At 31.4% G+C, this 12,313-nt stretch overlaps 1 protein-coding gene across 3 annotated transcripts; it reads right to left on the bottom strand.

The window, feature by feature from the left end:
• Positions 1 to 8,055: 8,055 nt before the first annotated feature.
• Positions 8,056 to 11,951, bottom strand: LOC100789632 (ubiquitin C-terminal hydrolase 22). Of its 3 annotated transcripts, XM_041011445.1 has the most exons (6): positions 10,734 to 11,932; positions 9,904 to 10,022; positions 9,422 to 9,577; positions 8,786 to 9,046; positions 8,580 to 8,677; positions 8,056 to 8,458 (listed from the first exon to the last, which is right to left on the bottom strand). In XM_041011445.1, exons 1-4 carry the CDS (start codon positions 11,504 to 11,506, stop codon positions 8,802 to 8,804), a joined length of 1,293 nt encoding a protein of 430 aa, XP_040867379.1. In that variant the 5' UTR covers positions 11,507 to 11,932; the 3' UTR covers positions 8,056 to 8,458; positions 8,580 to 8,677; positions 8,786 to 8,801. The 3 variants fall into 3 exon arrangements, with proteins under 3 accessions (XP_040867379.1, XP_003550210.1, XP_006601183.1); XM_003550162.5 differs by having other exon boundaries at positions 8,786 to 9,577; positions 10,734 to 11,951; XM_006601120.4 differs by having other exon boundaries at positions 8,580 to 9,577; positions 10,734 to 11,930.
• Between the last annotated feature and the right edge of the window lie 362 nt (positions 11,952 to 12,313).

Genomic DNA, 12,313 nt, shown 5'->3' with positions numbered 1-12,313 from the left:
CTCTATCTTTTTGGTAGAAGATAGAGTTTTCTTCCTACCTTAATTATATCGTTCAAATTCTCTATATTTTGTATAGGCTACTTGGGCGACCATTGAGTACGAAGGCTTGTTGAGTCTAAGAGTAACACACATGCCCCCAAGCTCTAAAGCTGATTGTTGGAGCTTTGTAAAAATCTTCTAAGTCCTCTACTCTGACATCATTATCAATCAGTTGAATTCAAGCAGTACTCATATTAGTCTAACAATAGTCAAGTTTGAGAGGGATTTGATTTCCTCTTTAGCCAAATATTACCTTAATCTTAAAGGAAAATGGACAGGGTAGTTGTCTTCTATCGAATCCGTTTGGTTGAATATTCGAAGAGACATATTGTCAATTGTTACTTTGTTCAAACCCATTAAATGTTGCCATATGTTTTGAGGAAAGCGTAATGATTATGTCTTTTCTTGTCGAGATATTTTTAGGATACTCGAGAGTCACATCCTTTCGGCCCATCGAATATGACATCCCTATTTTGATTAATGAAATAATAGCACCTTTTCTTTCAATTGTCTACTCAAGGGTCACATTTACTTCTATCACCTATCGCAAGGTTGGGTGGTATTCGATTATGGGTCCCTTGAACCAAGTGACATTTGATTGGTCCCGATCGTTAATTGGTCGAGTGCCTTCTTGAGGGACATTGTCAAGACTGAGTAGTACACATGCCCCCAAAGCTTTGAGTCAAGAGAACTGATAAAAGTTGAAGTACCCTACATTGGGTTCCTTAAGTTGAGTGTTGGTCGTTTAACTCGTGTTGTGATGTTTAAGTTGTCAACCCGAAATGCTCTTAGGGACAATCCTAAATGTTGAGTAAAGGTCATACAAAAGTTGCAAATTGTTACAATAATAGAAAAATTGAGGGGAATCTAATTATATTTGCGGACCAGACCTAAAAATACAAAAAGATAACATTTCAATTTTGAGTGCAGACCCACTCATCATAAATTTTGGCTTGGTCAAATAGCATTTTTTATTCTTCGAGAATTATTGTTGTCCAAGTTGATTCTTTTGGAGCTCCAATACTCCAAACTTATTCTCTAAGATATGTTCTTTCATTTTAGACCATTTTTCTACAAAAAGGGGGGGGGGGGGGGGGGGTAAATTACTCAAAGTAGCCAAGAAATGAAAATACTATACTAGACTTCCTAAAAAGAGTGAAAACAAAGCATTTTGTGTCAAAACAATCCCTAAATCAAGGAAAGAGCAAGAAAAATGCCTTAAAAATACCTTACAAGTGCGTAATTTTGACACTTAACAATATTTAGTGAGTAGTTAATACTATAGGATTGTGTTTTCCAATATGAATCTTTTTGTTGGTGAACTTAGTTTTTTTTTTTCAACCATTAAGTACATGTAATCAATCTTATGATAAGCATTTTTTTATAAGGTGATCCCTTGGAGAGTTACATGAATGCTACCAAAGTATCATTTAATCCTGATATTGAGGAAGTCAGAGAGTTGACAAAAAGATATTAGGAGCAAAGATTTGGTCTTATTTTAATTACTTTCACAAAGTTTCAATTCTTTAGTAAAATTTTGTTATTAATATTCTAATTGTTATTGAATATGTTGTTTATTATTATTTCCATTTTTCGTAGCATGATAACCAAAAGATTTCACAAGAACATGAAGCTTCAGATATTGGAAGGTCCTAAGGAAAATGTGTCATTAAAAGATGATTTTTGTTTTTGTTTTTAACAATAAGATCAAGCTGCATCAATTACCAAACGTCGATGTGATTGCTCATCATATCATTTTTTAGATGTAGATAAATATTTAAGAATTTATAATGCAAAGTATTATATTATTATTTAGTGGTTGACATTTTTTCTATACTACATTTATAACATGGTTTCCTTCTTGTCGGGGCTAAAAAGTTGTGTCTGTGGAATAGAAAGAAAATTGGTGGATTTATAAAAGTAGATGTATGAACCATGTTAACATTTAGTTTGATCACTGGTATTGTGAAACATGTGATAAAATCTCTCATTCTCTGGTATGACTTTAATAGATTATTTAATTTCATTTTTTTGTAAAAGAATAAATACAAATTCCAAAGTAATGCCTCTTAGCTATCATCATAGAGATAATTTGGCACCTTCATTATTTTAATTATTAATTATTAAATGTAAAAAATAACATTAAATATGAGTCACGTAGTATAGTTTCTTAACCTAATATTAGATTTTGTAGTCTGTATGGTTCTATCTTCTTTATTTATCATAATATTAATATTTATTTTAATATAATATGTTAATAATATAATCATAAAATAGTTAATATTTAAAGTAATGTATAATTATATTAAAATTAATATTAATAATGCATTTATTATCATTCTAATTAATAATATTATAAGTTAAAATATGAAGGTATATTTATAGATATTTAGTTCTAATCTGTTAATTCATTATTTTTTATTTTTTATGGTATGACCTAAGTGTGAGGTTAGGTGATGACAATACCTCTTGTGTTATTCAGCAAAAAAAAAAAAAAAACCTCTTGTGTTTTCCTTTACTGATGTTAATATGGAAGAACTATTTGGGAAAGTTGTTGGAATTTAGTCAATAATGGATGAAATGACGATAATAATATTTATTACTTATTATCCTTGAAGTCATTTATTTGAATATTCAAAAGCATACTTTTTTCAAAATATATTTTAAATTTTAAAGTATTAATATTTCAGGACCCTCGAATTCCAAAACTGCTCTCCATTTTTGGCTGCATTGATGGCAAAGAAATACTCCCTCCGTTTCAAAATACATGTCCATTTTTGAGAAATTGCGGTAACCAAGGACAGGCTAATTTGACACAAAAGTTCCTATTTTACCCTTGTCCTTTATTTTCTTCATTTTATATTTATTTATCCCACCTCATAATTACTCACAATACCAAAATTAATTAAAGTTAATCAAATTACAATACCAATACATACTGGCAATACCAATACTACTAAATGACATTATTTTTGCTTCGGTATTGAAAAGCTCAATTGGCATAGTTCGGTTATCAAAGAGACAAATGGGAATTAATTATTGTGGACAAAAAACTAGAATCCAATTAATTAGTAGGCAAGGGCAAAATAGTCAAAATGCATCCTTAAACTATCAAATGGACATGTATTTTGAAACAAAAAATTTCTCCAAAATGGACATGTATTTTGAAACGGAGGGAGTACTAGTCAAATTGACTAGAATTGTTGGTGTTTTTGGTGATGTTTTCCATATGTTTAGAGTGGTAGGGATTTATGATGACTAAGATGTGATTAATCTATTTCTAAGAATTTTATCTCCACATCACTAGTTTGTTAAATATGTTATTATAATTAATAAATTTTATGTTTCTTTTTTTATATTAAAGTTTGTGACCAAATCAGTAATTTAACCTAAAGGGTATAATTACTCATTTGATTCTTATAGTTTTAGAATTCTTATCTTTTTAGTTCTTATAGTTTACATTTTAATTCTCTTTTAATCCATGTAGTTTGAAAGTGAATTTTTTAGTCCTTTGAATTTATATTTTAATTTTCTTTTAGTCCCTATAGTTTGAAAGTGGTATTTTTAGTCCCTATACTTTATATTTTAATTTCCTTTTAATCCTTACCATCAAAATATGAGTAATATTATCAATTACAATTAACTATAAAAATATCAGCAAGTAATTCGTAACTAATTTATCACAAGATACAATTCTCGTTAAATTTGTAACGACCACAATAATCTTGACTCAAGGAGATCAGGGAAAAGGAGGAGAAGAAGCTCAGTCACCTACTCGATGATTTCATCGTGCTCTTGATTGATACTTTCCCCTAGTCTGGCAATTGAAATTGATTTGTGTGGACTATAAATTCAATTTTGATTTTGGAATGAGGAAGATGATAAAGAGTTGAATGAATCGATATAATGTAGTGTTTTATATTTTTTGCTTGTAGATTTTTTAATTCTCATAATTGAGATTTGGGGAAGTAGGGGGGAGCGAAGTGGAGGATTGGTGTGTGACAAAGACAATTGTGGTTGTGGTGGGTGGTGGCATAAAGGTGTGTGGAGGACAAGGTTGTTGGAGGGGAGATGAAGCAGAAAAAATATTATTATCGTCAGAGAAGAAGTTGTTCTCTCACTCTTTTTCTCGCTAGAGAAGAAGGTGGAGGTGGCGGGGGAAAACGCCGCAATTAGTTGCAAATTTTGACAGCGGCAAATGGCAAGTTCTGGGAGGGGGTGAAAGATTTTGTGTAGGATGATCTACAATACTAAATTTAATCTAAGAGGCAAGAATCTTGATCCATAATGGATCACCTATCAAGGTGGTCCATGCAATGGCCAATTCTCACATCATATACAATTGTTATTATGGGTAGAGATGGGTTGGACTGGGTCGAACCCTACCTAAGTCTTTTATGACCTATTTTATATTTTTAGTCAAATTTTGAGCTTGTTATTCATATTAAAAAGTGTAAAAAAATATTTTTTTGAATAAAAACAATTTTTTTTCATTAAAAACAACAAAGAAAAGTTTAAATCACAATATATGAGCAAAATTTGCATACAAACATTACATGTGAAATGCTACCAAAATTTTTTAAATCTTGCCAAAAGAAAAAAGTCTATGTTCCTGCAACCCACCTATGCTTGTACGAATTAACTTATTTCAAACATTAATTAAAATTCTAGTCGTTAAACTAGTAAAATAATTTTGTAATTTAAATAAAATAATTATAATATTATATATTATATTATTAATAATATTTTTATTATAAAATATTATTGTTAAATGGGTCTATCTGTCAGGCTTAATAGATTTCTCTTAAGACATGTGATGACCTATTTAACTAAATAGACTTTTAAAAAAAATTGAACTTAGTATTTTTGCTAAATGAACTCGGTTAGGTCAAACCTTAAACAAGTCATGCCATAGGCTCCGGACGAATAACCTAACCTACTTCCACCCCTAATTGTTAAAATGTACCATTTTGTAAACTTGAAAAACTAGAATGAAACAAATTAAAAAACTTAAAGTACCAAAATAAAATCATTTAAAAACATAAAAGACTAAAATAGAATCATCTAAAATGATATCATTTAACATGTCACATCATCATCTCAATCAACATTAATAGACATGTCATGCTTTTCTATTAACATATTTAATGTTTCATTAAAGAAAAGACCAAAATCAAATCATTCAAAAAAAATATGAAAGATCAAAATGAGATTTTTAAAATTTAATGTAAAAAAAATATTAAAACATAAAAGCAAAAAATAATATTTAACCTTTTGCTGAAGATAATTGCAAATGGAAAAGAAAAAAACTTTGACTTGATTAGGTCATTACTATTAGGTGGTAGTTCACTTAACTTGGTTCCCTTTTTTTTAATTACTTTTCCACAGGACTGTCTCATGTCATAGTTTTATCAATCAGTTATTTTCGGGCAATGCCGTTGCCAGCTAAAACGCGGCTCATAATATTAGGTAAGCCGTACGCAATAAAAAATTGGAAGAAACAAAGAATCCATCCAAATTGTTTTTTCTAACACATTATTAAGTTTTATCCTATGTTCTAGAAAACGTCATTCTTATCTGAAATAAATGTTAATTTAGGCACTTAACTTTCAATTAGTTTTTGTGCTATTTTTTTAATATTCTTTCTAGAAAACATCGAAGTTCTTTCTTTTACAAAAATCAATTTGAATAAGATAATTTATATTCAATAAAATATATATAAACTAGCATACTGTCAAGATTCATCATTCATAAAAAAATCTTAATATTTTTTTCTCATCATAATATTAATATAAAATATTTATTAATTTTACTAATGATAAATATTTATCAAAAGATTTGATTGATTAGTTTTGGTAAGAAATCTATTCTTTTAATTACTTTTATTTTCATTCAAAAATTTAAATATAAAATCTTATTTAAGGAGTGAAGTCAGTTAACTAAAATCAACAAGTTGTTGATAATGTCAAGATTCATATAAACATTAACTAAGATCCTTTAAGCATATAATTCTAGATATCTGATTCAAGTATTAATCTATGTGATAAAAAAATAAACAAATAGAAGTACTTTAAAACACCAAGGGTCGTAGTCTATCACACTTGGTGGGTGGATAAAATCTTTTGTTTTGTAGTAATTCTTTCTTTCACATACCTTTACCTTCTTTCACTAAAAGGAAAAAAAAAGTCTTCAGTCACTAGGACTTAAATTTCCACTAAATCCACTCACCAAGTAGTCAAACACCATTCAATAACCCAATATGACTCATTGGTTGAACACGAACTCTATCCTTGAAAGGTGTAACCGTGAAAGCAAGAATGTACCATACATTAGGATTTTTATTTAATAAGAGAAATTTCAAGCGAGAGATTTACGATTGCGAGATAGAAGAGCAAAATAACAACGATAGAATCTATCAAAATGATCAAAAATAAATTATAAGCTCATAATTCTTTTAAGTGGTTATATGATTTTAAATAATCTCCAATTTTGATAATTTGTACATGATTGTATAGTCAACATTAATATTAGTCTTATTTGTGAACCTGAGCATTGAACTCATGACGACATGCTTAATGAATAAGATTATCTATCAATCATGTTACACCATATTAGTAACATGTAGTCTTAATTGGAGAATTAATAATTACTAGAATCAGTCTAATAGTGAAGGATTAGATTAATATTCACGAGTTTTATATTCAAATTATATTGTCTTAATTGTACACAAAAATAAACAAGGAATTGAGTTGTTATTTATCACACATTCAAATTTTACTATCGTCATTGTACTCAATTGAACAAAAATTAAATAATTTAGTTTTCAATTACATAATTTCAAGTTAAATTTATGCAAATAAAATATAAATTATTTAAATTTTTATTAAATAATTGTGATTAGCTTGAGTTAAACTATAAATACAAAGTTCTTCTTTAAAGTATTTAAGATAATTATATATCCAAAACTCGAATCCATTTCCTCTTATTAGGATAGAAAACTCCACATCATTTGATTTAGGCACTCAGCAGTAAACTTACTGTAGGCTTGCTTATATAATATCTATAGTAGTTGCTAATTTTATAGCTTAAAACTTGAGATCTGTTTAGCACGGGTTTTTTCATGTCCTCAAAAAGACCATCTTCTATTATTTTGGTCCATATCCTAAAACCATCCATCTATGTTCTAAATTTGTTGTACTTTTTTTTACCATCGAATAAAATAAGAGGAGGAAGTAATAATGATCAAGGACACCACTGAATAATGAATGGCCCCAAAGTTGGAGGGCCACCATTAAATCAAATCATCATCATACATAAGAAAAAAAAGGATATCACTCTTTGAACCCCCCTGGTCAAGTATCAATCCTAAATAGCCCTTACCTGTCTATGGAAGGCTAGCACTACTTTTTCTTAGTTGGATACCTCACCATTTCTTCATCTTTAAGCGTGTTCTTAACCTTTATATCTTTTCTCTTTTTTATGTTTTAGGGAGGGCCCATTGGAAGGAGCTAAAATATTTTTTTTATTATTCTGTAATGCTTACCCTTTCATTGTAATAATAACACCTGTCCTTATATGGTCATTTTCTCCCTGTTTTAAGTTTTTAATCTTTTGTAAATTTAAAAAATGAACTGCAAGAGAATAGCTATTACAAAAGTATAGATAATTTACTTTATGTAACCACATCTTCCTTTCTGATACAGACAAGAGGAGATACTGAGCTACTAATATTACTAAGCAGATGGCATGTTCTTTAAACACCAAATCTTGAATTATAAAGTGTTTTAATTTATATACGCCAGTATAAAATATTTTTTTTATATGAGACTATAAAGTAAACTTCCTATTGAATAAACTGACAATATATACAAATTAAACTCTTTGATTCCAAATGCTAGAGTCAGAAATAGTGAAATCCATTTTTCACCCTTTGATTCCAAATTATCTTGCACGTTTGAATTTCAATACATCTAATATAGTGACATCATGTCATCCGATTATCAATGAACTACTTTCTTGCCTTCAATATCAGATATTATTAATAACATAGCAGCATTTTTCACTCAACCAGCAAACATAACTTAAAGTTAGAGCGATAATATTTCCTCAAATCAACTTTAAAAGAATAAACTTGCCTTCAACAAAACCCTTGTCTATTGTGCACCAAAGAAGAAACCCATTTAAGTAATCTGCACTCTCACAATAAAAGGCAGACAAAATGCAATGTGCACATTGGACTATGAGTATTATTACAATGTCCTTGTTAGACACAGGAATCAGAGACAGTCATCCACATAATCACCTTTTTGCCCTTAACTTTCTTTTTCTCCATGCTTTACTTGGTGGAGACAGAAGAGTAATAATGGTTTTCGAACAACTTTTGTTAGCATCAGTTGAAAAGAGTTATGTACACGACTACCTGTAAGTAAAGAATTTGAGTAAGCATGTTGTGAAAAGTTGTGAAGGAGTTGTTCTTTGTTTCAATGCTGTCAATGACATAACCAAATGCAAATATTCAAAATTAGAATCAAATTAGCAACCTGGCTTCTCATTCGCATATCCGGGTTTTAGCAGTCCGAAACTTTAAGATGCATATTGCAAATCAATCTTGTTAACTGTGAAGTGTGATTCTCCAAACCTAAGGGAAAATCAGAAGAAAGTAAATTCCCTCGCCGAGCATTGAGCTGGTTTTCAATGCTACAGAAAACACACATTATAATCCACTCTTTGATTGTCATGTACTCACTTTATAATCATCCTCGCTAGCAAAATCCAGCAATAGGAAGAAATAGCTCTCTTCCGGGGGAATTTGGCACATGACTCGGGTCTTCATTTGCTTTATTGTGCTGCAACTTTTGCACATAAAAAATCATGTAACACTGTGAGGCTCTGACTGTAGCCTCATCAACCACAGTTATCCAAGCATCATCACATCTGTACCACTGATTCCTTAAACGCACGAAAGAAACATAATGGCCAGACTCGAGCGTCCCCGAATGTGTCACCACTGCAAAAATCTCAAACTCAGAAAACATATCTGATTGATCACCCCCAAAATTAAAAATTCTATTTCCATATCTGGCTCTGAGGATTGAGGAGGACAGATATGGGGACATATCTAAGGAAAATGGGAAGTGTAGGTAGCGATCTATTTTTCTTGAAGACTTTTTAACAAAGGAGTGTTCAAATCGTTTTACATGCAAACTAAGTACTAATGGAAGCTTTCTAATAGACATTTGCTTCAACGAGTCCTGCCTTTCCCGACAATTCCGGCAGTAAAGTTTCTGGTCTGACCCCAACTTCTCTGGCCTTGTGAATAAATCTAAACAACCAAAAAGTGTAGACATACTGCCATCCTCATTTTGTTTGGTAAGTTTTTTACCCTTTTCTGTTGAAGAGACATTGGTATCCAAGTTAAGTGAAATGTCCACACAAGGGTCATAGGTTGTTGAGGTGAATCCACAGGCCATGCAGGTAACATCTGATCTCAATAACCCATAGAACACCTTATGAGCAATGCATTGACAGTCTCCATTACCTGTATACCACACACATCATGCATTTGAGTAAAACATAACAACTGAGCAATGTGACAACACTACATTTTCTAAGAGAAAAACTAGATATATACACACAACGTTTCCCAGACAGCAAAAAATTCAGAATGAATATTTGGTGTCAAAGTTGTTCATGTGTTCACAGACTGAACCTCCCGGCCAGTTAAATCAGCATTTTTTAAAATTATTACCATTATTTTAGATAACGTGGATCATTATGGAAAAGCTACAACTATAACACAAAGTAGCATTGTGCATATAGGACAACAAAGTTGTAGGGAAACACCAAATCTCAGCATTTAATTACCTTTGCTTCCATTCCTTGTTTTGCTCTCTTTCTCATGGATAGCATCTAACATCGAAATGAAAAACTCGTGAGCATCCTGCTGCTCATAACATGCTAAATTTGCTGAATGCTGCCACCAGCTTGAAACATAAACAAAAATTTTCACCATTCAAAAAGAAACAAGAATTTGAGCACCAAAGCAACACAATGGGTCCAAATCCAAAGCCATAAAAGATTTTGGTTTCAATTGGCATTGCTCCAGCTAACTTGCAACTATATTCATGCAAACAGATTATCAACTATAAACTTATCATGAAAACCAACTAGTTAAAGCCAACAGACAGCATATGTGCTCAAAAAACATGCTTGCTTTAGTCACAGAAACCTTCACTAGAGAACATGCCACTTTTGTTACTTCAGTCAGACCAAATCGCATATTTTCATAACAATGGACCAGCTCATGGAATCAATGAATTTCCTCTTTTCTAAAACTTATTCAAACAAATTCATCTCCAGCTGGTTTGACCATCAGAAAACTCAACAACAACAAAATCCCACTTTGTGAGGTCCGCTACATGGATCACATGATGCCATTGGGTTTGATCAAAGACCAAATTCTCAAAGATACTATTCAGTATTCACCATGAACTATATCTCATAATAACTATCAGAGAACTCAAAATCAAGTAATTCACAAATGAACCAATTTCTTTCAACAGGAACATTTAAAAGCACCATAAAAGCAAACTGAAGCAGATAACTAGATCCCTCTGATAAATGCCAGCCACTATTTTTCATTACACAAAATCTAGAATGCAAGATTATGAGTATGACACAGAGCAGTATCAGACCTGTAGAGAAACTGAGCAGGACTATACGGACTCCGATCCCCCGAATACGCAGCCGAAAAAATAGCATTGACATCACAAAGCAAACAACACATCAGATCCGCGGTTCTTCTGTGATGACAAGCCTCCAACCGGTGTCCACCACTCAGGAAATAGTCCCTGAAAGGAGGTGCATTTAGCAACACTTGCAACACCGAATTCATGAAGCACGTGCTACCAAGATTGTTCAACCCCCTCAACCCCACAGGGTAACACGATTTTTCCCTCAGATCTTTGGTGGAAACTCTACACTTAGATTTCTGCAAATCCAATCCAACAACACCAGAAGCCAATCTCCTCCTCTTGATCAATCTCTGGCCAATGCTTTCATTCCCAGTGACACCACTTGCCACCCCCAATGAGTGCTTAGACATCACAACTTGGTCAAAATCAGGGTCATACAATTGATCACGGCACACCCCACAAAAAAGTTCAGCCCTTTCAATGTCCACAAAGACAGCATGACCTGTTTCTGATTGAGGGTGCAAAAGGGTGTGATCCAAACATGAAAATGAAGAACAAATCAGGCATAGATAGAATCTCCCTTCACACCCATTACAGAAACCGCATCTGGGTACCTTTGTGTTGGGTTTCTTGACACTGGCTTTCCCAATTGGAGAAATCACAAGGAGCTTTTGGATGGCTTTGTAGCCATCGAAGCCATGCTTGAGCTTGTACTCAGCAAGGTGCTGGCAGGGTTCTGGGTTTGTGTATAAAGAAGGGTTTCTTAGCAACATAACGGTGGTGATGGGATATTTTTTTCAAAGAAGGTTAAAATTCAATCTTTTGAAAACAAAAACAAAATATTGATTGTTGCGGAAACTGAAGGGTGGTTATTGATGGTTTCTCTTTAAGAATGAGGTGATCGAAAAAAGAATGAATGAAGATCAAAGAACAAAGACAAGAACAAGAACGATTGAAAACGTGAAAAGAAGTAGAAGTGGACAGTTATTGATTTTGTCGAGAGAAGATGATGATGATGATCATGAATCATGAAATGAAATAAAATAACCAAAACACGCTTCCATCAATAAGATAGATGCTTGCTTTTAGAGTCTGACTCTGAAGAGAAGACCCAGCAGAAATTGTTGTTTGAGAGCTTTTGCTTTTTTTTTTTTTTCTATTGAAAAGAAAGGAAAAAAAAAATATAGGAAAGAAAGTAACAAACCGACTCAGAAGCCTATCGAGTTCATATAATATAATATAATAATATAAGATATAAGATGATATTAGTAGTAACATTGCAAGTAATGTAATGTAAAAGTAGTATCATGATTTTGGATCAAGATGTGTGTTAGCGATAAACATGGCATTAAATTCATGTAATAATAATATTAACATGTTTATGAATTAATTGTATTAAATATAAATCTTAAATGTATAATTGTATTATATTAATATTTAGAATTTTTTCTTGTCATTGACAATAATTTTATTTAATTTGAATATGATTGTCTTTAATAAAAAAATATATAATTTGTATAAAATAATAATATGCCAAACAATAGCAACATAATGTTTTGATATATTTATAAAATTTATTT

The sequence above is a fragment of the Glycine max genome, chromosome 17 (assembly GCF_000004515.6).
Source record: "Glycine max cultivar Williams 82 chromosome 17, Glycine_max_v4.0, whole genome shotgun sequence".
Classification (NCBI taxonomy): Eukaryota; Viridiplantae; Streptophyta; class Magnoliopsida; order Fabales; family Fabaceae; genus Glycine; species Glycine max.
Note: the sequence above shows the minus strand (reverse complement) of the source record. Positions and strands in the feature narration are given on the sequence as shown.

What these genes read in the sequence shown, in the direction of transcription:
- LOC100789632 (XM_003550162.5), bottom strand. Translation starts at nt 11,506, where the DNA reads ATGTTGCTAAGAAACCCTTCTTTATACACAAACCCAGAACCCTGCCAG. An exon ending in CCTGCTCAGTTTCTCTACAG is followed by an intron (nt 10,023 to 10,733) that starts GTCTGATACTGC and finishes TTATGTTTCAAG; the next exon opens with CTGGTGGCAGCATTCAGCAA. An exon ending in AACAAGGAATGGAAGCAAAG is followed by an intron (nt 9,578 to 9,903) that starts GTAATTAAATGC and finishes TGTGGTATACAG; the next exon opens with GTAATGGAGACTGTCAATGC.